The 23,380-nt window shown below is 47.6% G+C and overlaps 1 protein-coding gene across 1 annotated transcript in view; it reads left to right on the plus strand.

Moving 5' to 3' along the window:
* Positions 1-15,088, plus strand: part of CLCF1 (cardiotrophin like cytokine factor 1) — a 710,354-nt gene extending 695,266 nt beyond the window's left edge. The window contains exon 3 of the mRNA XM_086953264.1: positions 12,043-15,088. Coding sequence (XP_086809390.1) covers positions 12,043-12,522 — 480 coding nt within the window. The 3' untranslated portion in view covers positions 12,523-15,088. The remainder of the gene's footprint in view (positions 1-12,042) is intronic.
* The last annotated feature ends 8,292 nt before the right edge of the window (positions 15,089-23,380 follow it).

Consider the following 23,380-nt stretch of genomic DNA (forward strand, 5'->3'; position numbering starts at 1 on the left):
ATAAAAATATAATTAATTTAATATATTGTAGCTAATATATAGTTTTAGATCGGAACATTGTAGTATAATTGTTATTTATTTTTTAAAACATAGGGCCCCATTAGTATTTCGGGCGGACTTTGTCCGCCTGCCATACCCTCGGGAACCGGGACTGCCCGCTGAGGGTGCGGCGGTCCCGCACTCCCGATTAGCATGCGCCCGCCACACTAGCGGGCGCATAGGGCATCTGCAACATCGCGAAAGCACCGCCTGCCGCAATGCCACTGAGGCAGGTTGCGCGTTTCAATGCACAACGTGACAGGCACCGCGCGGTGCCTGCCATGTTGTTCATTGAAAGGTAGGGGTGTACCATAGGTACCCCCAAGTGCCTCCCCCCTAACCCGGAGTCCCTGAGGGCCCGCAATGAGCCCCCCAAGCAGACTCTGTATGATTGCGGCCACGGAAAGGCATGTTCACGGCCACATTCTAATATGGCTGGCTGTGTCTTTCAGACACCGCCACCATATTGAACCCTTTTCCGCCCGGTTGACAAGTTGAGCGGGCGGAAAAGCGGCAGACGGTCTTACCGTCCTCCGCGTACCCCCAAGCCATTGTAACATGGCGGGGGTCTTTTCTGTAAGGATGGTGGGCGGATCGCCCCCGCCAGGCCGGCAGTGACTACCGCCGACCCTGCGGGGGCGATCCGCCCGCCATCCTAATGGGGCCCATCGTTTGTAATTTTAAGTGTTTCAGTAATTTATTTGTAAATGTAATTTGTAAAGTTTTGTAGCAGGTGGTTGGGCTTGTAGGGGACTCGGGTAGAAAGTTACATATTATTTTTATTATCTATTTTACTGGTATTATTATTATTAGCAGTATGTTATATTTTAGTTGCGGGTTGTTGGTGAATAGGGTGGGAAGTTAATTAAATAATAATTTAAATTCAATGGTAAGTATTTTTTGTATAGTAATTAATTATGTAGTTGACTATTAATTATTTTAATTGTTTAACTGTTACATTATTTTTTATTTATTTAGTTAATTTTTATGTATATTTGATTATGTTATTAGTAAAAGCTTAATTTTAGTACTGGTTGTTGGGTATATTTTCAACTTTCTTTTTTAGGGTTACAGGGGGAGAAGACGTTTTTTATATGTCACTGATTAATTGATTTTGTTCAATTTCACTGCTGTATTTTTCTCGGCAGTTATTGTGCAGTTTTTCATTTATTAATTATGTAATTTGTACATGATTTTGAAAATTGTCTGAGAAATGATTTTTCTTGTAATATTGTTTTTTTTTCCAATATGAATTTAGATTAAATACTTTTGTCACATATTCTGTGAATCCTCTTCAGCACCTGCTAGATTTCTGTTTATTCTCCCTCCTTTATTAAAGCCAGCGCCAAGACACCCTCGGGTAATCGAGCACTTTAAAAGACATATTAACATAGCATAACATAAACAATATTTTTAATAAAATATTTTTGTCATTTACATGATAAGTATAGGGCTGTCATGTTTAATCTTGCAATATTTTTGTCTTGCAATATTTTTGACACAATATTTCTGTCACTCGATATTTATGCTCACAATATTCTGTCAGTGATCCCTTTAGAAATACCAAATTACACATAACTGGTGACTGCTACTGTTGTTGCTTTTGCGGTATTTGTTCTATTTGAGTGAAGGTTCTACTGATGCTGACTCTGTTACATCTGTTCTGTGTGCAAGTAAAGCTTTTCAGTGGTGCTCCCTGTGCAATGCTATTTGCATGAGTAACGGAGGATTGTTATGGCTAACTGGCTACTGTACCTGTTGTGTAGGCATGTGTTTGCATATTTTGTGCTGTTTTGCTTTTGTGGTGCTGGGTGTGTGTGTGTGTGCGCGTGTTCATGTTTGTGAAGCTTGAAGAGCTCATACTGCGCATGTTTACTACAGTGTGTTTAAACCCCTTTGCAGGTGCATGTTTGTAAACTGACAAAAACTCTAATAAAGTAACATTATGATTGCTTTTATTCTTAGTATGTTAATATATGTCACAGTTACAAATTAAAATGGAAATCCGCCTTAAAATCCCCTCTTATTGTTAGCTCTGCAATTCATACCCTGCACAAAAAATAATGGAAACTATAACTCTCACTCAACCCATGACAAATTCCACTTTTTTGCTCATTCTGTCCCATCACGCACTTTTTTTCAGTATTTTTTTATCAATGCGTTGCTCAGTGCACTGTGTTGGGTACAGCAGCCGCAATTGGAATTTTTGTGTGACAGGCAGTCAATCAACAAACATGGGTGCACTGTTTTGACTTGGATCTGCAAATCAACGATGGGTGATGGAGCAAAAAGCTCCATTGTTGAATGGCTGTTTTTCATGTTTTTTTAGCGGAGTCAGATATCTTCTGCTAATGCACAAATCTACAGAGGGTCTGTGCAATAATATCCTAGATATAATTGAATAAGTAACCCTTTGAAGCCCATTCATAGCTTTTTGGAATACAAATATCGCAAACAATACTGCACAGATTTAGATTAAACTAAGCAAAGGCCTCGGAGTAAAATTCCTATTTCATGGCAAGTTTGGTGTCATTCCGTTGTTTTTGCAGTAACAGAGAGTACGTTTTCCTAAGAAAGTTGGAAAACAATCATTATTTGACACCCATTAAAATTTCCCCTCATGAAAGAGTAGCACAAAACTTGAAATGTTGACACTTAGGGCCTTATGAAGAGTTTGGTGGTGCAGGAGCGGGACCGTCCCGCCCAGCACCTCAGTCCAAACCTATGTAAGACCCGCCCATCAGATCAGGAGTTTTCTCCTGTCTGGCGGGCGGTTCTTTTGCATTACCAGGGCGGTGCCTATCAAATAGGCCCTGCAATGGAAACGTAAAAGCAGTCCCTGCATAGCATGGACTGCTGCAGTCCATGCTGCGCAGGTGCTAGGGTGCATGCACACAGGGAGGCTCCTATAGATATAGATATATGAAATTATGGTCGCAAAATAGCGGTCGCCATTTGTGAGTAGTATTTTTGCACCTAGAGTATTAATTTGCTAACCACCCTATGACTAATAGTTTTAGTTTAGAAATATGTTTATTTAGACTGTGGATAAAACATACAATAAGCATTTCAATGACACCTTGAAGGGGCAATTCCTGCCTCCCTCCAAAAGCTTACAAATTTTCCATTTATAAAAAGCACCCATAAACTCATAATATTCTCAATGATAAAAAATCTGTCTAAAAATATATATTAAAACTAATGCTACAACCTAAAAAATTTGGGGCATCCAACCATTTCTGTTTCTAGCAATGACCTTTTTATCGCCCTCATATGTTTTGCAATTGCAATTGCTGTATCGAGGTTTGACATGTCAGTAAGAAGTTTAATCACTAACAGGAGCTCAGTTACACCATATTTTAGAAAGATGGGTCGTAAAAACAATTTCCACTGAAGCAAGAATTTTTGACAGTCCAATATTATATTTAAATTGTCACACTTTGTACCCAATCCACAGAAGCATTTGCCATCAGATTGTACCTGTTGGATTTGGCCCTCTCGGCAGGGTCATCCTTGAACTTTTTGCCTTCCTCCAATATTCTCTCTGACCTGTTTTTGTTGGTTTAATGACTCTGGGCACTTTACCACTGCTGACCAGTGCTAAAGTGCATATGCTCTGCCTGTACAAAATCTATATGTGATTGGATTCCATGATTGGCCTATTTGGTTTACTGTCAGTCCCCAGTAAAGTGCACCAGGAGTGCCAAGGCTTGTAAATACAAATGCTGCTGGTGGGCCTGCAGCACTGGTTGTGCCACCCACAGAAGCGGCCTAGTAAAATGTGTCTAAGGTCTGCCATTGCAGAACCTGCGTGCAGTCTGGTACTGTCATGCTGACTACGCAAGTGCACCTACTTGCCAGTCCCTAAACCTTCCCTTAACTTCATATTAGTCACCCCTATGGTAGGCCCAAGGGCAGGGTGCATTGTAAGCATAAGGTAGGACAAGTCCTGATGTGTGTGGCATGTCCTAATAGTGAATTACAGACAATTTAGTTTTTCACTATTGTAAGGCTACCTGTTCTCATAGGCCAGAATGGGCTGCTGAAATTATTACACTCTATAATCTCAGCAGGCTCAGGGAACATGATAGAAAATCAAGTTTAGTATGCCTGAACTCAGAATAATAAAAAACCTCTTTTAGTAAAGTTTATTTTAATATCCTGTGTTTGCAAATGCTACCTTTAGAAATTTAGCATTTGCTTTCCTAACCATTTCAGCCCGCCTCTGCTCTTATGTGTATCTGCTGTCTGGGTTGTGTGATTGACAGGGCTAGGGATGACAGGTGGTGAATGGAGGCATTACACCAGAATGGGTGGGGGGAGTGCCCCTTGACTCTAAATAGGGCTGTGCTCTGCCACCACAATGCTGACTCCACCCCCTGGGGAGCGACTGATGACTCTGCCCTGCACCTGGCCCAGGAAGAGGGAAGACTGTCAACAGAGTGCTCCTGGCTGTACTTGTCATCACAATGCTGGCTCCACCTCCTGCGGAGCATCTGATGTCTCTGCCCTGCACACTGAAAGGAGAAACCAGAGCCTGCAAAACAAAGTGCTCAGAGACTGACTGGATTAGGCAAAGGCCCCCCTGGCCTGCAAGAACAAAAGAAATGTCCTATAAAAGTTGGAGCCCTGCTCCTAAGAAAGCATATCCTGTTTGTGCTAAGAAGAAACTCTGCCTGAAGAGAAGGACCTGGGAAAGCTGCATGGAGGACTACTGCCTCTAATCCTGAGAGACTGCCCTGTGGTGGGTGCCTTGCTGCAAGAAGGAGAGGAGACAAAGACTGAGAAAGACTTTATTTTATTCAACTGATGCATTCTGCTACAAAGATCTCCAAGGGCTTGCTTGTGAACTTGCCCCCTGAACTGCGCCCCAGGAACATTGGGTGCTTACCCCCTGAAGAAAGAAGCTGCTGCTGGTGTGACCAGCCCTTACAGCGCTGACCCCGGAGACCTGAGTGCGACAGGGAAGCTTTCCCGCACTCTGAGAGCCTGCGCATTCCATCTCGCCGAGCAACGCGAATCCTGGACACCTGCGACGCAACTGGCACCGTAAAGGACTGCCCTGTCTGGCCCAAGCACTGTGAGCTGCCGCTACAAGCCCAAAGTCACACCGCAAGAACCGACCGGCTGGTACAATCAATCAATCAATCAATCAATCAATGACATTTATAGAGCGCACTACATACCCGTTGGGTCTCAAGGCGCTGGGGGTGGGGGAGGTGCCGCTACTGCTCGAACAGCCAGGTCTTCAGCTTCTTCCTGAAGGAGAGGTGGTCTTGGGTCAGGCGCAGGTCGGTCGGGAGGGAGTTCCAGGTCTTGGCGGCCAGGTAGGAGAAGGACCTTCCTCCTGTAGTCGCTCTTCGGATGCGGGGGACGGCGGCGAGGGCGTGGTTGGCTGATCGGAGGTGGCGTTTGGGAGCGTAGAAGTTGATTCGGCTGTTGAGGTAGCTCGGGCCTTGGTCGTGTAGGGCTTTGTGTGCGTGGGTGAGGAGGCGGAAGGTGATTCTTTTGTTGACGGGGAGCCAGTGCAGGTCTCTCAGATGTCCGGAGATGTGGCTGGTTCGTGGGATGTCGAGGATGAGTCTGGCTGAGGCGTTCTGGATCCGCTGGAGTCTCTTCTGGAGCTTGGCGGTGGTACCGGCGTAGAGGGCGTTGCCGTAGTCCAGTCGGCTGGTGACGAGGGCCTGGGTGACGGTCTTCCTGGTCTCGGTGGGGATCCACCAGAAGATCTTCCGTAGCATGCGTAGGATGTTGAAGCACGCCGAGGAGACGGCGTTGACTTGCCTGGTCATGGAGAGGGAGGAGTCCAGGATGAAGCCCAGGTTGCGTGCATGGTCTGTTGGTTTGGGTGCGGTGCCCAGGGCGGGAGGCCACCAGGAGTCGTCCCAGGCGGAGGGTGAGGAGCCCAGGATGAGGACCTCCGTCTTGTCCGAGTTCAGTTTCAGGCGGCTGGTCGTCATCCACTCGGCTACCTCTTTCATCCCTTCGTGCAGGTTGGCTCTGGCGGCGGCGGGGTCGTTGGTCAGGGAGAGGATCAGCTGGGTGTCGTCGGCGTAGGAGATTATGTTGAGGTTGTGTTGGCGTGCGATGGCCGCGAGGGGGCTCATGTAGACGTTGAAGAGGGTGGGGCTCAGTGAGGATCCTTGAGGGACGCCGCAGATGACTTCGGTGGCCTCTGACTTGTACGGTGGTAGACGGACTCTCTGTGTTCTTCCGTCGAGGAAGGAGATGATCCATTCCAGCGCCTTGTCCTGGATTCCGACGTTGCTGAGGCGCTGTACTAGGGTGCGGTGGCAGACAGTGTTGAATGCTGCGGAGAGGTCTAGGAGGATGAGGGCCACTGTTTCTCCGTTGTCCATCAGGGCTCGAATGTCGTCGGTGGCGGCGATGAGGGCGGTCTCTGTGCTGTGATTGGCTCGGAAGCTGGACTGTGAGGGGTCGAGGGATCCATTTGTCTCGAGGAAGGCGGCCATCTGCTTGTTGACGGTCTTCTCGATGACTTTGGCTGGAAACGGGAGGAGCGAGATGGGGCGGTAATTCTTGAGTTCGGTGGGGTCCGCTGTGGGTTTCTTGAGAAGAGCGCTGAGTTCGGCGTGCTTCCAGCTCTCAGGGAAGGTGGCGGTGTCGAAGGATGTGTTGATGATGTCTCGCAGGTGGGGTGCGATGACAGCGTCAGCCTTGTTGAAGACGTGGTCAGGGCAGGGGTTGGTCGGTGATCCGGAGTGGATGGAGTTCATCGTGCGGATGGTGTCTTCGGTGCTGATCGGGGTCCAGGCGTGGAGGGTGGTGGTGAGGGGTGGTTGTTCGGTCTTGGTGTGCGTTGGTTGGTTGTTGAAGCTGTTGTGTATGTCCGCGATCTTGTTGTGGAAGTATGAAGCGAGGGAGTTGCAGAGGTCTTGCGATGGGGTGATGTCGTTGTTTCCTGCGCTGGGGTTGGATAGCTCTTTCACGATGTTGAAGAGTTCCTTGCAGTTGTGTGCGTTGTTGTCCAGCCGGTCCTTGAAAGCAGTTTTCTTGGCGGCGCGGATCAGCTGGTGGTGCTTCCGGGTGGCCAGCTTGAAGGTGGTCCTGTTGTCCGGTGTAGGATCCCTTCTCCAGACTTTCTCGAGGGCTCGGCAGTTCTTCTTGGAGCTCTTGAGTTCGTCGGTGAACCACGGGGCTTTCTTGCTGCCGGGTCTGCTGGGCGGGGTCCTCAGCGGGGCGAGTTCGTCCGCGCAGTTGCTGATCCACTTCGTGAGGTTGTCGGCGGCCTGGCTGGGGTTCGCTGAGCTGGCAGGAGGGTGCTGGCTCAGGGAGGTGGCGAGCTGGTCTGCTGTGATCTTGTTCCAGCTTCTGCGGGCGACCTGTTGCTGGTGGTGGTGGGTCGTCGTTCTCTTGAAGGTGAAGTGGACGCAGCTGTGGTCCGTCCATTGAAGCTCTGTGGCGTGGCTGAAGTCGATGTCTGTGCAGGAAGAGAAGACTGCGTCTAGTGTGTGTCCGGCGAGGTGGGTGGGGGTGGACACCAGCTGCTTGAGTCCAAGATTGGCGAGGTTGTCGAGCAGGGTGCTGGTGTTGCGGTCGTTGTTGTTCTCCAGGTGGAAGTTGAGGTCCCCCAGGAGGATGTAGTCGGCGGAGGGGAGGGCATGCGGGCTGACAAAGTCGGCGATGTCCTCGCTGAATTGTGTGCGTGGTCCCGGGGGTCGGTAGATCAGGGTGCCTCTGAGGGTTGTGTTCGGGTCGGTGTGGATCTGGAAATGCAGGTGTTCGGCGGTGGTAAGGGTGTTGTCGGTGCTGGTCGTGAGACGGATGGTGTTCCTGTGGATGATGGCGATGCCTCCTCCCATCTGACTGGCGTTGCGGTCCCTCCGGACGATCTTGTAGCCCTCCGGGATAGCGATGGCGATGTCGGGAGCTGAAGAGGCGTTCATCCAGGTCTCTGTGAGGAAGGCAACGTCAGGGGCTGTGGCGTCTAGGAGGTTCCAGAGTTCGATGGCGTGTCTGTGGACGGAGCGGGTGTTGAGCAGGATGCACTTGAGGTGGGTGCTGCTGGTGTTCGACTTGGCGGGTGCTGGTGCAAGGCAGGTCCGGATGCAGGTGAATTTGCAGGCGTGGCAGCTGAAGGGTCCGTGGGTGCGTCGTGGAGTGGCTTGGTGGCAATCTGGGAGTCGGCCGGTATTGAGTGCGATGAGGGTGGCGGCGGAGTACGTCAGGCGGGTAGGTCGGGGTCGTCGTGGGCCAGGGGTCCTGGCGCTGGTCGCGATCCGGTCGCGGACGGGCGCAGACGGGCTTACCTTTGGCGCGCCTTCGGCGCACAATCGGCGCGCCCGCTGCGTGTGACCGCTGCGCGTTCGCACGGTCGCCATATAAGGCGAAGTGCGCGGGTGGGCGGATCAGCTGGGAGGCGGGAGCGGGGAGGGAACAGAAGGAAAAAAGGGGCGGGGTCAGCGGTGGTGGCGGGGAGCGGGGAGGGAAGACGGAGGGCGGCGAGGTAGGCGGGCAGACAGGAAGGAGAACGCAAACACGGGCACAGAACAACAATAAATATACAGCAGCACAAATGGAGATCAGGACGCTAACACGGGCACAAAGGAAATAATAACAGGCACAAATGAAGGCAAAAACAAAAACAAAAACCAGAACAAACAGCAGCAGAGTCAGCCGGCAGCCGGCAGCGAGCAGGCAGCGAGGCACAGGGCAGGCAATGGGGCACACGCAGCAGCTGGTGGCCGTGCGGCGCGGGGGTGTCCCACAAGTGGGTCACACTCACCTGCGTCGCACGGTTGCCATATAAGGCCAAGTGCGCGGGTGGGCGGATCAGCTGGGAGGCGGGAGCGGGGAGGGAACAGAAGGAAAAAAGGGGCGGGGTCAGCGGTGGTGGCGGGAAGCGGGGAGCGGGGAGGGAAGACGGAGGGCGGCGAGGTACAAGTAACGTGAACCTGTGGCCCCCGAGCCGTGGAACACACCACAAAGACTGCCTGCACCGGAGCTCGTCGCACCCCCCCCCCCCCTCCATACCCCCTCCGGGAGAACACTGCTGGATTCATCCCCAAGCCGCCGCCACCTCTCCAGAACCCCAGGACTCTGCACTTGTGAGCCTGTGTCCCCCGAAGCACCGCCAACCAATGGAGAAGCGACCCTGTGGCCTCCATGCCACCCCGCCCTCCAGGAAAGCACCGCAACGTCAGACTGCAGCATAGAGCCGTCCGCCCCGAACCTGCAAGTGAGACCAAAGGTACTGTAAATCGAATCACGGTACGAGTCGCATTCTATCACTACAACTCGCACCGCCTGTGTGCCTTGAGGCCCCTGATACGCCACGACTTGTGCGCTGTGCGAGTCTCGCCTCGCACTGCCTGTTTGACCAGAGGCCCCCGGTACGCCTCGAGCTGTGCACACACCCTGCTGGTAATTGTAAACGTTCTTGTGCCCCTACGGCTGAAGGTACGAGTCGCACAAGCTTAGTACGACTCGTACCCCTTGTCCTGATCAGCCGCGGTGTACGCGTCTCACCCGAGATGCATGAGATTTGGTAGGGCCTTTTGCCGGTGAGCGTACGAGGCGCACAGGAGCGCTAAGGAGGGCTGAGACCTCAAACAAACAGTACATTAACCTTAAAAACAGTACCTGAAGTACAGTGAAGTTGTTTTGAAGAGTATTCCACCCTTTTAAAGACTGGACATTGGAATATTAAGAACTGTGGCATCTTAAGAGTAACTGAAATTGTAAAACCTACATTTGAAGCCTGCTTGGGAGTTTTTATATAAAGCCTATATATTTTTACAAACCTACAGTCTTGTGCCCCTGTGTTGTGGGTTGAGGGCCATTGTGGGGGATGCTTCAAATGCTTAACCGTATGTACTCCAGAGATTAGCCTTGACTGCTTGCGCCACACTACCTAGAGGGTGAGCAGGGGTTATTTCCTGAGAGTAATCCTTTGCCCTGACTTAGAGGAGAGGGTCCCTGCTTGTCGCATGAACATACTTGCGCCAACCAGAGACCCCCAATTCTAACAGTACCATTACTGCTTTTGTATTTACATGTGATACACAATGATTGATGCCTATTCTCCATCTGAGCACTTCGGCTCTTAGGCCTGTGTTGGGTAGTGTATTCAAGTAGGGGTATCAAATTTCATTCTCCCAGTTAGTCATCATATAATGAACTGATTCTTTCTTTCTCTGGTTCATCAGATCTTCTAGCCTGGATACTTCATTCCCTAGTATTCTAAACTCACCATTCGTAGCTTCTACCAGGAGTGACGAGTGGTCGAATTTCCCTTTTAGGTTTTTACAAGCTACGAACAATTTCATTCTGACATCATTGGCCCATTTTAGGTCACTATGCAAGGCCTCATCCTTCCACCATTGTGATACTTTCGTGACTTCCTCAGATCCCAATCTCTTCCAATATCTTAGAAGGGCCACTTGCACCTGTACGTTCCACGATGTCAGACCTAGTTCCAATCTGAGTGCCTGGATCATGGAGAAGCCTGGTAATGACATCAATGGTTTTAGACATTTCCCTTCCTCAATGTCCCAACTAGTCTTCCCACTTAAGCACAAGACTTCAGCTGTACTAGTGAGGGTATCATTGCCTTACAAGCTTTCAATAATGGTCGGTGGGACCTATCTCCATAAATACGGTTACATTTTCTTAACCCACAGCCTGATGATTGGGCTTTGGTATTCTGGGCCGCTAAATGCATGTCACATTTTAGAAACCTTTCAAACCAGATGCCGAGATATCTATACTCGTTCACCTCTTCCAATTTGGTAGGGCCCAGATACCAGTTAAAACTCTGGACTTTTTTCCCAAAGGATAAGATTTTAGTTTTGTCCTAATGTACAGTCAGACATTTAGCCAAGCAGTATCCATTAAAAGCAGTTAACTTCCTTTGCAATCCCATCTCAGTCTGATCAAAGATTACCAGGTCGTCGGCATACAATAAGCAGGAAAATTGTTTCCCATTCATTTTAGGGCTGGCACTTCTATTCACCTTCAAAGCAGATGGTTGCTATTGTGAGTAGTATTTTTGCAACCAGAGTATAAATTTGCTAACCGCCATATGTACTAATAAGTCGGTTCACAAACAAATGATTTCTAGTAGGTTGCAATACAGAATAGCTCATGAATATTAATGAGGTAGGTCGCAAATTACGACCCACTAGGAATTGCAGCCATCACAGTGATGGAGGCTTGCTGAGGTCAGCAGACAATGTCTGCAAGTGCTTCTAAATAAAGCATTTTTTTCTTTAAATGCACCCTGTTGTCCTTAACGTAAAATGGCACGAGTTTAAACCAAAAAAGAAAGAAGAGTGTCATTTTCATTTTTTAAGAGTAGGCAGAGTGATCCATATGTTTTTTCAACATTCACACACGGGAAGGGCGTTTGCAAATGGCGGAGGTGTTAAATAGATTAGTATTTTTCAACCGGAATTCGGTCCCAAAACTTTAATGCATACAATCCCAATTCTGTATTTGGAAGGGACACCCTAAACATGCTTCTTCCAAATACCGAATCAGTATTTGGTCACATACCCAAATTGCGATTTGGTTACCGAATCGCAATTCGGGTTTGATATATCAGAATAAGCCTTTTTGCGACCATAGAAAGGCGTTGTACATTTGACCCTAGGGGCTGATTTCAGTAATCAAATAACATAAGTATGTCCTGGTCTTAACGCCCACAGCATTTGGTTTTTAGTACACAAGTATGGCTTTAAAACCATTAAAATGTTTCACAACTGTTTCTTAATCCTTTCCCTCAACATTTTCAGCTGACACCATAACCCATTAGTTGCCAAACTAACTTCCCAATACATTGTTATTGTCTTGAAATGTGACTTGTGCCGAATGAATATTAGTACATTGCGTGCAACTGCAGTGTGACCAAATTGTGAGTTAAATTTCTTTTTTCTTTTCAATTTTGAAATCATTTTCTCCTGGGGAGTAAAGACAGTGGAAGCTGGGTTGCATTTGATGGTCAAACTTGTTATCAATCGTCTCTCATTTCCTGCCTTTCAGCTGAACTACCTTGGACCACCTTTCAATGAACCTGACTTCAATCCACCACGAGTGAATGCAGCAGAGAAGATCCCTAGCGCCACTGTGGACTTTGAACTCTGGCGCAATTTGAATGATCACCTGCGACTGGCGGAGAACTATCGGGCTTATAGCCACTTACTCTGTTACCTGCAGGGCATCGACAGTGAAGTGGTGCGGGCCGAGCTACGGCGGAGCCTCGACCACTTCTGTACCAGCCTGCAGGGGCTAGTCATTAGCATTGCTGGGGTCATGACGTCCCTAGGATACCCACTGCCCCCATCCCTGGGGAGTCCCGCCAAGACGCGGGCCGCAAATGACTTTTCAAAGAAGATGGATGACTTTTGGTTGCTGAAAGAGCTGCAGACCTGGCTCTGGCGATCAGCCAAGGACCTCAACCGGCTAAAGAAGAAGGTCCCACCTTCAGTGGTGGCAATCCGTATGGATGCACAGGGTTTCTGACTTTTAGTCTTATCTCTCTCTTCTCACTTTTAGTTCCTCTTGAAAAAAGCCATACATCCATGGGAGAAAGCAGTGTTGTCAGCTGAACAGGCAACCTACTAAACTCTTAAGAACTTGGCAACATAGAGACACCTTCATAAGGAAGACTCTTGATTATGGTACAAGACGGTTCCTTGCTTTAGATGTGCTATATATACTGGGAAGCGTAGTTCTACTCCCTTCCCTTCTCAATGAAGAACAGAAAATTACTCATCCTGCTCTTTTTACAGACCGAGATGGGTAAATTGGCCAGTTATCGCTCTTTCTTTCCTAGCTAGCCCATCGCCAGCCTGACAGATTTAAGAAGATGGACTTGATTTTGCTGTGAACGAAGGCCACAACTCAAGGTACAGAAGTTTCCACTTAAGGATGGTATACAGAACCTTCATGTCACTCTTTTGTTGTAAATAATTAACTCTTTGTAGTTTCTTTATGAAATGCAACCTCATTGAATATCCACTGTAGGCTTACCTCCTGCTCCAAAAGTCTTTAACCAAAGCGCATTCCAGTGTGTGCAAAGAGAATCAGCTTATATTTTACTTCCACATGGACTACACCCAAATTCCAAGTCAAGAGTGCAGGCAGTTCATATGCCAACTATTTAAATTGTACTTTGTTCCAGGCAAGCCAGATATGAAGCTGGGATTCTCTGCAAAGCTTATCATGCTCATACCGTGATAGTCCACCACAGGAGGTATGAAATCCTCCTATGGGTAGTTCTATAAAGAATCACTTCAAAAAAGCAGATACGTCCAGTTAAGGTAATGTCACACCCTAGCAGGTGAGCTCCCCAGAATCCTGAAGTCCCTCCAGTGAGCTGGAAGTTCCATTCATGCTCCCCTAATGGCAGGAGCCCTACCCAGTACTCTAAAGGAAACTCCAGTGAGCTTGAAGTCCTGTTCATACTCCCCTAGTGGCAGAAGCCCTACCCATAACCATAACTTGACTTCAGTGAGCTTGAGGTTAGCTTAATTGAACCTCCCCCCCAGACAGAAGTCCTACCCAGAATCCTTTAGGCTCTCTAGGAGGCTCGTAGTCCAGTTCATAATCCTCTCTGGGCAGATGTCCTTCCCTGAGTGCTTTCTTCCTGTCTAGGACTCTAGAAGTCCAATGCATGCAGGAGTCCTACTCAAAGGTGATTCCAAAAGCAGATACATCTGTCTCATAATACCTTCCTCTGGAGCAGTAATGACTTTAGTCCAGGAGACACAAACATCCAATCCACGTTCAGTGGCTCCAACCAGAATTCAACCCAGGGATACAGATATCCAGCCCAGGCTTTCCTTCAAGAGTGCAGTACACAGGTGGCACTACAATTCATAAGGCTCAGCGAACCTGTTCATATTTTTCTTCATGGGGCTACATCCTAATCAACTGCAGGGGCACAAAAGAATCCAGACAGGATTTTCTCAAGTTTCCAGATCAATGTGTGAGCCAGTCATCTAGCCGTGTATTCTTTTTTATATTCTGGTACTTGTAGTCTTATTTTTATACTAGGGTAAACATGACTACAAAACCCATTATGCGAAGACACAAACATGGACTAGATTAAACAGTAACTCTTGGAACTGGAAAACTTGACAACGTTCAGTCTCACAAGCCCAGTTAAGGTTGTTCTTTACCAGCAGAAGTCCAAAATCTAATTGAAGGAAACCAAGAAACCCAGTTCCGGATTTCCAGATCCTCAAAAGAAGGGCCTGCATCCAGTGATAATTCTAGATAGCCCAACAGTTCATTACAGGTTTTCTCCTCATTAGTCACATTTGCAGTCCAATCCAGGTGGATCAAAGATCCATGCTAGGCACTGCACCTGTCCTTGTCATCTGGGTAACGTCTTGCTGCCATTAGTGTGACCTGAAGCATTGTATTCTTGGAGATGCAGGTATATGCATGTTTTGGCAGGAAGGGTGTTGGTTGCCATATGTAGAGCTGAGTCTGGTGTGTGAGGATTGCTGGAGAAGTGCTACTCTGACCCAAAGGTTCATTCCAGAGGCACCGAAATACAGTTTTTGCTTTTCACCTCCAAATGTCTATAGCCCTAGTCCACTCCAAGACTCCCAGAAATCAAGAGTATTGATTCTGTTTGGGGGCGCTGTCGATGGTCCATTGAGAGAGCCACAGATGGTGAGGAGCAGCACTCGAGTCTTCTCCAAGGTCCACGAAAAACCAGTGCATGTACTTCTGTCCCCACAGTCTACAAACAGCGCCCATTCAAGGATAAAAAAAAAATAGTTTTTTTTTTAACCAACCCCTTAAGTATTTACATGTTATTATATAGAAATAATGTTATTATCGGCAGAATTACAAATTCCCCGCAGGACCAAAGTTTTCTCAGTTGCACCTCTCAGTACGTTTTTAATACCGTTTCTTGTTTTATAAAAAAAAAAACACAAATGGAGGAAAGGAATGAAAGCAAGTATTTTTTATGTAAAGTTTACGTGTAAAAAAGAAACTGAAAAAGTAGCATTTTATGATTGACTTTTTTGTATTTCGTTCTCTGTTCTCAGTATTGGTACAAGAAGTGTTTTTAATCTGACAAGTTATTTTCTTTTTTGTATTAATATTTATTTATTTTAAGATAAATGTTATTTATTATAATATTTATTGCAGATTGTCTATTCTTTTATTACCAAATAAAAGCTTAATCCTAAAATACCAGATTGAAATTCAGTCTCCATGCTTGTCACAAGCCCTCTCCCAGCAATGGGGCTCTCCTGCTCGCACGCAGATGGACAGACATATCAGCCCATCACAAATCATCAATGCCCCAATCAGTGGACCCCTGCCGGATTTGAAGGGACACAGTGTACGCAGGTTTTCATATAAACAGTGCAGAAAGGCTCACATGACCCTACGCGCAAACAGGGTAGTGAGACTCTTATGCAGTAGACAGTCAGTCCACATACACACACACACGGATCAACCAATTGGTTCCTCCCTTTAATGTAAAGACTCCACGACACAAACACACACACACTTACTGACCAACAAGCAAAAATACACACATCTCATCAACCCACCATTCATGAGTACCTCCATCATATTACTTGAGCCCACAGATGGGGTCCTGCACGCCATAGAAGATCCTCAACATAGACACACACAAACACACACATTTGTCATACGTATCCCAACAAATGGACCTACACATACATACACACATGCGCAAATGCACACACACTGCCCTGCCAATGGTGATTTCCTGCCATGGAGAGACCTGCTCTAAGATTACGTAGTACACTCAGATAGGCAGACCCATAACACAATCTCAAGAAACCTCCACCATATGCAGTGTCACTGTTGATTCCCTCTCACACTTATATACTAGCAATCAAACAACTTTGAGGAACCTTTAACATACACGCTCCCACATACACAGCACCACATGCTCTGAATTTCTTTCCTCACAAAAACCCATTTGTGCTTGAAGAGACTCAACGCCCCCACCATCACCAACTAACGAGGAAGCTCTGTCACATGCACACACACAAATGGAACCTTCATGTCTCCTCCTGACCAACGAGAGTCCTCTAACACAAACTCACACTGCTCAGCCAATGGGGGCTTTCGTGCTATGGAGAGACTGGCTTTATAAATATACATGCTGTTAATTTCACTAATCATGAAAACCCTTCACCATGCACAGCATGACTGATGGGGCCCGCCACCTCTCCATGCTATAGGATCTCTTCCCATCGATCCACAAGCACCAAAGACTTCCCCAGCAAATATAATTCTGAATCTTAAATCTATCAATTAAATAATAATAATAATAATGCTCCTCAACTAAATTTGCCCTTCCTGCAATGGAGACTTCTTCCTCACCGACATTTGCATGCACAAACTGCTTGATTAATAGAATACCCCCACCCACACATATGCTCTTTCTCTCTCTTTTGCTGTCTCTCTCTCAATTGCTCTCTCTCCCTCCTCCCTTTCCTCACTGAATAGGGCATTCTCTTCCAGGGGATCCTCATCAAAGCCATAAGCACTGAATATTCCCGCACGTGTGGGACCTCGGAAACAATATAAAAATATATATGTAAAAACACATATATATCGTTCCCCATATATGTAAGTACATATATCATTTTTCTCACACCAATGCAGCCCCAAAACCAAGGCTAGACAATGTAAACACTTATCATCATAAAAGCTTTATTTCGATATACAAGATATCATAAAAGCACATAAAAGATATAAAATCACAATTCATTGGCAAAACATTTAAAAAAAAATTATAATAAAAATCATTTATGTTACAATAAATAATTTAAAAGTATATTAAACTTTAGCAGCTTTGTGTAGATTTATAATTATAAAAAATTCAGCTAAAACTTTGATCATTAGATAGCCTTCAACCAATCAACACTTATATAAGTACAGCAATTAGTAAGGAACAAAAAACACATTAGGTCAAATAGTCCTTGAACTTAGTGTTTTAATGAGTAAAACCACTCATAAGTCCTGAAAATTGCTCATAAAAGACATTGTCAGCCCTAGGCTGCATTGAGAAGCAATAACACAGAAACTGAAAGCATTTTCAGCTAAAAACTGGCACCGTGCCTTTAAGGCAGCCATGACCCCAGGCTTCCCATCATGCCTCAGGGGTGACAGTTAGGTCAGTTGTTCTTTCCGGCTCCCACCTTTTTTCGACAGTTTTTTGCCTTAGAGAGATAGTGCTGCCTTTTTTGAGTTAAAAAAAGGTAAATTTTTTGTCAAAATGCCTTCGCTTTTTGACTCCTGCCCTTCCTGTGGGAAGAAAAAGGCTAGGACTGATACACATCCTGTGTGTATTCTCTGTCTTCCTGACACACATTCTGCAGGAGATTGTGATCACTGCAAGTCCTTGTCAAGGAGAACTCTCAAGGATAGAGAAAGAATTCGAATTTATGGACTTTCTGAGAGAGGTAGGTCTCCAAAGAGACAGAAAAAGTGGAGGACGCGGTCGACGTCGAAAGATGTCCCGACTTGCTCTCCTTCGGCGTCGGGATCGACGTTGAAGGTTCCACCGACGACGATGACGAGTCTACTCCCCTCGACGGTGAAGACTTCAGCGGCGAGAGTCAAGGTAACTCCGCTGCCGTCAACCGGGCGACGTGCAGCGTCAAGAGAGGACTCCGTTGGAGCAGAGGAGCTCGACGTCAAGACCTCCACCGTCGAAGCCTCAGGTCCAGTCTTCGACGTCGCAGCCTCCGTCGACGCCTAGTCATCGGCATTCAACGTCGAGGCATCCTCCGTCGCCGTCCAGTCATCGACGCTCGGCGTCGAGGAACTCTCTGTCGCCGCCAGGACATTGGCGTTCGACATCGAGACATCCATCGGAGTCCAGTCGAGGGCATTCAGCGTCGAAACATCCTCCGTCGGCGTCCAGCTATCGACGCTCAACATCGAGAAGGCCTCCGTCGACGTCTCCTCACCGGCGTTCGGCGTCGAGACAGGTGTCGTCGAGGCAAGGGTTTCTAGTACAATCCCAGCAGTCTCAGCCAGCTGTGGCGCAGCAGACCAAGACGTTGAGTCGGCCGGCTCCGTCCCCAAGTCATGGGCCTCGATAGCAGAGGTCTCCAAGATCAGCCTAAGCTGCGGAAGGTGTGCATAGCTCTCCAGTGAGCGTCAGTTGCTATACCAAGCGGAAGAGAACACCAGAACACCGTGGTTCTCAGAGTCACTCGAGATCCCCAGCGTCTCCTCTGAGCCTGTCTTCATCCCCCTCAGGCTCCTCTCCTGTTCGTCGAGGTGGATCACCGGATGTAGTCATTTATTCATCCGACAGCGAGGGATCGAAAGGGTAAAAGCTGCTCCGGCGAGGATCCTCAAGAAGTACCGATCGTCAGAAAAGGACCCTCTGTTTCTCAGAGCTGATCCGCCTCCGGACTCAGTAATAATTGCAGCGGTGAAAAAGTCCAGTGCAGTTGCCTCCTCCTCCACGGTACCTCCAGACAAGGAGAGCAAGACACAAGATTCGTGGGGGAGACGAGTCTGTACTACTTCATCTTCCTTTCTCAAGGTGTCCAACGCAGAAGCCCTTTTGGGGTGTTATGACAGATCCCTGTGGGATTCCCTACAGCGTTTTGTGGAAAAACTCCCTCAGGAAGACAATAATGACTTTGAGGAGATTCTCTTGAAGGCTGCCAAGTCTCCAATCAAGTCATTAGTGCCGCAGCGGACGGAGCAACCCTTGTGGCTCATGGCTTTGCCCATGGAATATCAGCAAGGAGATCATCCTAGTTGCGCCTAACTGCTTTGAAACCAGAAGCTCAGGCGAGGATCTTGAACTTACCCTTTTCTGGGACTTCATTGTTTGGGGCAAGTACGGATGATGAAATGCAACGTATGAAGGCAGAGTTGGACACTCTCAAAGCGGTAGGGCTTGAGAAAAAGAAGGAGTTCAAAAAGAAATATCACTCCTACAACAAGGGCTCTTCAAAACAGCGGGTTCAAACCCCGCACTGGCAGAAGAGTCAAGACCAGCAGGGACAGCAAAAGTCCCAGCACAGAGGCAAGCGTAATCCCAGAGGAGGAGGGAATAAACACCAGGGCAACAATTCCAACAAAGCCCAGTCTAAACAATGAAGCCTTCCTTCCCCCAGCGCCGTGGACCGCTCCAGTGGGGGGAAGCACTGCAAGGCATTTGACAGATCGATGGGTGTTGGTTACACTTCAGAATGGATACTGTCTTCGTTTCAGTCACCCGCCTCCATCTGTTCCCCCGATGCCAACATCGAGTCACCAACTACACCTTCTGGAAAAGAAAATAACTACTCTCCTCGAGAAGTCAGAGACCCATTGTGGACTTGAGAACACTCAACCTGCATGTCAAAAAAGAAAGATTTTGCATGTTGGTGCTTCACCAAATATATCCACATCTCAGGAAGGGAGATTGGATGTGTTCGCTGGACCTGCAAGATGCCTACTTTCATGTCCCGATCCACCCCAGTCACAGAACATTTCTTCGATTCCGGGTGGGGACCTCCCACTACCAGTTCAAGGTCCTGCCGTTTGGGTTGAAGTCGGCTCCCCGGGTGTTCACGAAGTGCGTGGCAGTGGTAGCAGCTGCTTTACGCCGCAGGGGGGTCTTCGTATACCCATACCTGGACAATTGGCTGTTGAAAGGTCCTTCCCCAGACAGTGTAAGAAGTCAGTTACAGACTTGCATCGAGATCTGCCAGCGACTGGGGCTACATGTCAACTTCAGCAAGTCAGTCTCTCAGCCCACCCAGAAGATCCACTTTCTAGGAGCTATGTTATACTCCGAGGTAGGAAAAGTGTTTCCTTCGGAGGAGAGACAGTGTTCTATAACTCTGAAATGTCAGCTGGTACTTCGCAGCAAGGTTCAGAAAGTGCGCAGAATTTCCTCCCTGCTAGGGTCGATGGCATCATGCATCTTCCTGGTTCCGAATGCCAGACTTCGGACGCGTCCTCTTTAGGAGGATCTGGAGGACAAATGGGTAAGCATGGGCGAATTTTGCGAATCTGGCGTTTGCGTATTTGCGAACTCGCAATCCGCGAACTCTCGCGAATTTGCGGATTTTTTTTTTTTGTGTTCGCAAGGGTTTCTGCCAGTTCGCGAGGGTTTTGTACCAGTTCGCAATTGCGAACTTACTTGTCGGCTCGCAACGGTCATGACTTTGTTGTTTCTACATCTGGTTCATCATCACAGGTTCACAGCACCCTCTGTTTCACCACTGCCACCCTCTGATTCACCCATGCCACCCTCTGGTACATCACTGCCACCCTCTGATTCATCACTGTAGATCATGGGGGGGGGAAAGCAAGCACACCTGCCCTGCTTCAACTGACATGAATTAATTTCTGGTTCATCACTGTAGATTATGAGGGGGGGGTGGGCAAGCACACCTGCCCTGCTTCAACTGACATGAATTAATTTGGGGTTGATTAATGTGTCACTGAATTTAAACTTCCTGTCTGGCACCTGCTTCCTTATCTGGAATTTGCTTTCTGTTGCAGTGCAATTTTTTTTCCCAGGACCTCGGTGGCCTACTTGTAGCTATTCTATGAGCCTGCTGTGAGGGTCAGAGCAGGGTCATAGAATAGTTGCAAGCAGGCAACTGAACTCTGGAGGGGCCCCTCAGGAAGCACTACAGGCAATGGTTACTAATGATGAGTTTGAACTTTTGCACCTGCTGAGTGCTTTCAGTTTTGCAAAATCGTTTTTCTGCAGAACAGCAACTGTAATGCCCCAAACAAACTTACTTGTGAAAGTTGATTTCTAATCCAAAAGTGATCCAAAGAAAGTCAAAAAGGCCTCAAATCCAAAAAAGTGCAGGCAAATGTCAACCTGAGGAGTTATTCTGATAAAAATCATCATTTTCAGAAGGTTTATGCTGCTTGCTGGTGGATTTCTTGTGCCGAATTGCAAATTTTGTAATTTCGCGAGTGCAAGATTGTCGCTGCCCGCCGCATCTACATGTTCGCAATTGCGAACTCTCGCGATGCGTCGCCAAACTCCTGCGGGATCCCGCAGCAAGATCCAAAATGGCGCAGCACTCGCAAAATATCGAGAAAAAGAACTCGGCAAACGCTGAATGACGGTAAGTAAACGCCGCACGCCGCAATATTGTATCACCAAGCAAAAAAATCCGCTGCGTGCGAATTTGCGGATTTTCGGTAAATTCGCGAGGGTTCGCGGATTGCGAATTTACCAAAAAACCGCGAGCGGAACGGATTTTCCGCCCATGCTTACAAATGGGACCAACAGTCAGCTCCCTGGGATGACCAGATTAATCTGTCAAATGCAGCTTGAGCGTTCATTCCACGGTGGACAAAAAAGCAAAATATGCAGGTGGGAGTTCTGTTCCATCAACCTCCTCCTATACAAACATTGATCACAGATGCTTCTCTGTTGCTGGGGAGCGCACATGGGTCAGCTGCAAGTACAGGGTCTGTGGTCTCCCAAAGAAAGTACCTGCCACATCAACATGCTGGAGTTGAGAGCAGTCCACCTAGCTCTCAAAGCGTTCCTTCCCTCGATTCAAGGAGCTTCAGTATTAGTACAGACGGACAACACCACCACAATGTACTACTTGAACAAAAAGGGGGGAACATGCTCAAGGACTCTGTCATTGGAAGCCCAATGCATCAGGCATTGGCTTCTGGCTCGCAAGTTGTCCATTACAGCAGTCCACCTCCCAGGAGAGCAGAATGTGAGGGCGGAGGCTCTAAGCCATCATTTCAACGACAGGGAAGACTGCGTCCTACACGACGCAGTAGCAAAAGACATCTTCCAGTCCTGGGGTCGTCCCACCATAGATCTGTTCGCAGACGACCAAAACACCAAATGCCGAGACTTCGCCTCAATGTTTTATCGGCCAGGATCGAGAGGGAATGCTCTTTTGATAGACTGGTCAGGGGAATTTGTGTACGCCTTTCCACCCCTTCCGTTGATCCCGAAGGTGGTGAGCAAGCTGACACACTTGTGCACGACGATGATCCTCATCGCCCCAGACTGGCCGAGGCAGTGGTGGTACACGGACCTGCTTCACATGTCAGTGACTCCTCACAAGAGGCTAACATGCAGGGAGGACCTGTTATCCAAGATGAATGGGAGGATCCATCATTCCAACCTTCCGTCACTGAGCTTGGCAGCATGGCTCCTGAGGTCATACAATACGGCCATCTAGGACTGCCGCAAGACTGCATGTCCATCCTAAAAGAGGCGAGACGTCCTTCCACTAGACATTCTTATGCATGCAAATGGAAGCGATTCTATATGTGGTGTATGCAGAATGGTCATAATCCTATTCAGAGTCAGGTAGAGGCAGTTCTTCTTTACTTGTTGTATCTGGCTAAAGCAGGTTTAAAATTTAATTTGATTAAGGTGCACTTGGCTGCTATAACAGCTTACAGGCGGTCACCTTCACAAACTTCTTTTTTTCAATTGGCAGCTGTAAAAGACTTCCTGCAGGGGCTGAAAAAAAGTGTACCCTTCAGTGCGTCCACCTTCACCTCCCTGGGAGTTGAACCTGGTGCTATCAAAGCTAAAGGGTCCTCCTTTTGAACCCATTCATAAAGCTACTTTGCAGCATCTTTCCTGGAAAGCAGCTTTTTTGGTGGCAATCGCGTCACCTCGTAGGGTGAGCGAGATTCAAGCTCTCTGTTCCTCAGAACCATATACTGTGTTCCATTTGAATAGTGTGGTACTAAGGACAAATCCGTCCTTTCTTCCTAAAGTGGTTTCAGATTTTCATGTAAATCAGACCATTTCTCTGCCCACTTTCTTTCCCAATCCCTCTACTCCAGCTGAGAGGGCTCTGCATTCTTTGGACCTGAAAAGAGTTTTGAAATTCTATCTAGATAGGTCCAAGGTTATTCGTCACTCTGATCAACTGTTTGTTAACTATGGATCGATCAGAACAGGTAATACAGCCTCGAAGCGGTCTATTTCCAGGTGGATCGTTTCGTGTATCAATCTTGCTTACGGGTTAACGCAGAAAACTCTTGGGTTTTCTCCTAAAGCGCATTTCACCAGAGGTAGAGCTGCGACTGCGGCTTTTCTCCATAATGTGCCCATGTCTGAGATCTGTAAAGCGGCGACCTCGCAGTCCGTCCATACATTTACCAGACATTACTGTCTTGATTCGGACACTAGAGCAGATACCCAGGTAGGCCAGGCCTCCTTGTGGAATCTGTTTAACAGCTAAGTTTTGGGCTGTTATGATTGGGCTGTTTCGGTTGGGTCATGTACTTCTCAGGTCAGGTTTAAAGTCTTTATTTCGATTTTTAACAAATCATAAAAGACACATTAAAATACAAAAGAATTTAGCTGATTTAATTTAAGCCAAAAACAGGAAAAACAACA

The sequence above is a fragment of the Lissotriton vulgaris genome, chromosome 1_2 (genome assembly GCF_964263255.1).
Source record: "Lissotriton vulgaris chromosome 1_2, aLisVul1.2, whole genome shotgun sequence".
NCBI classification, from domain to species: Eukaryota; Metazoa; Chordata; class Amphibia; order Caudata; family Salamandridae; genus Lissotriton; species Lissotriton vulgaris.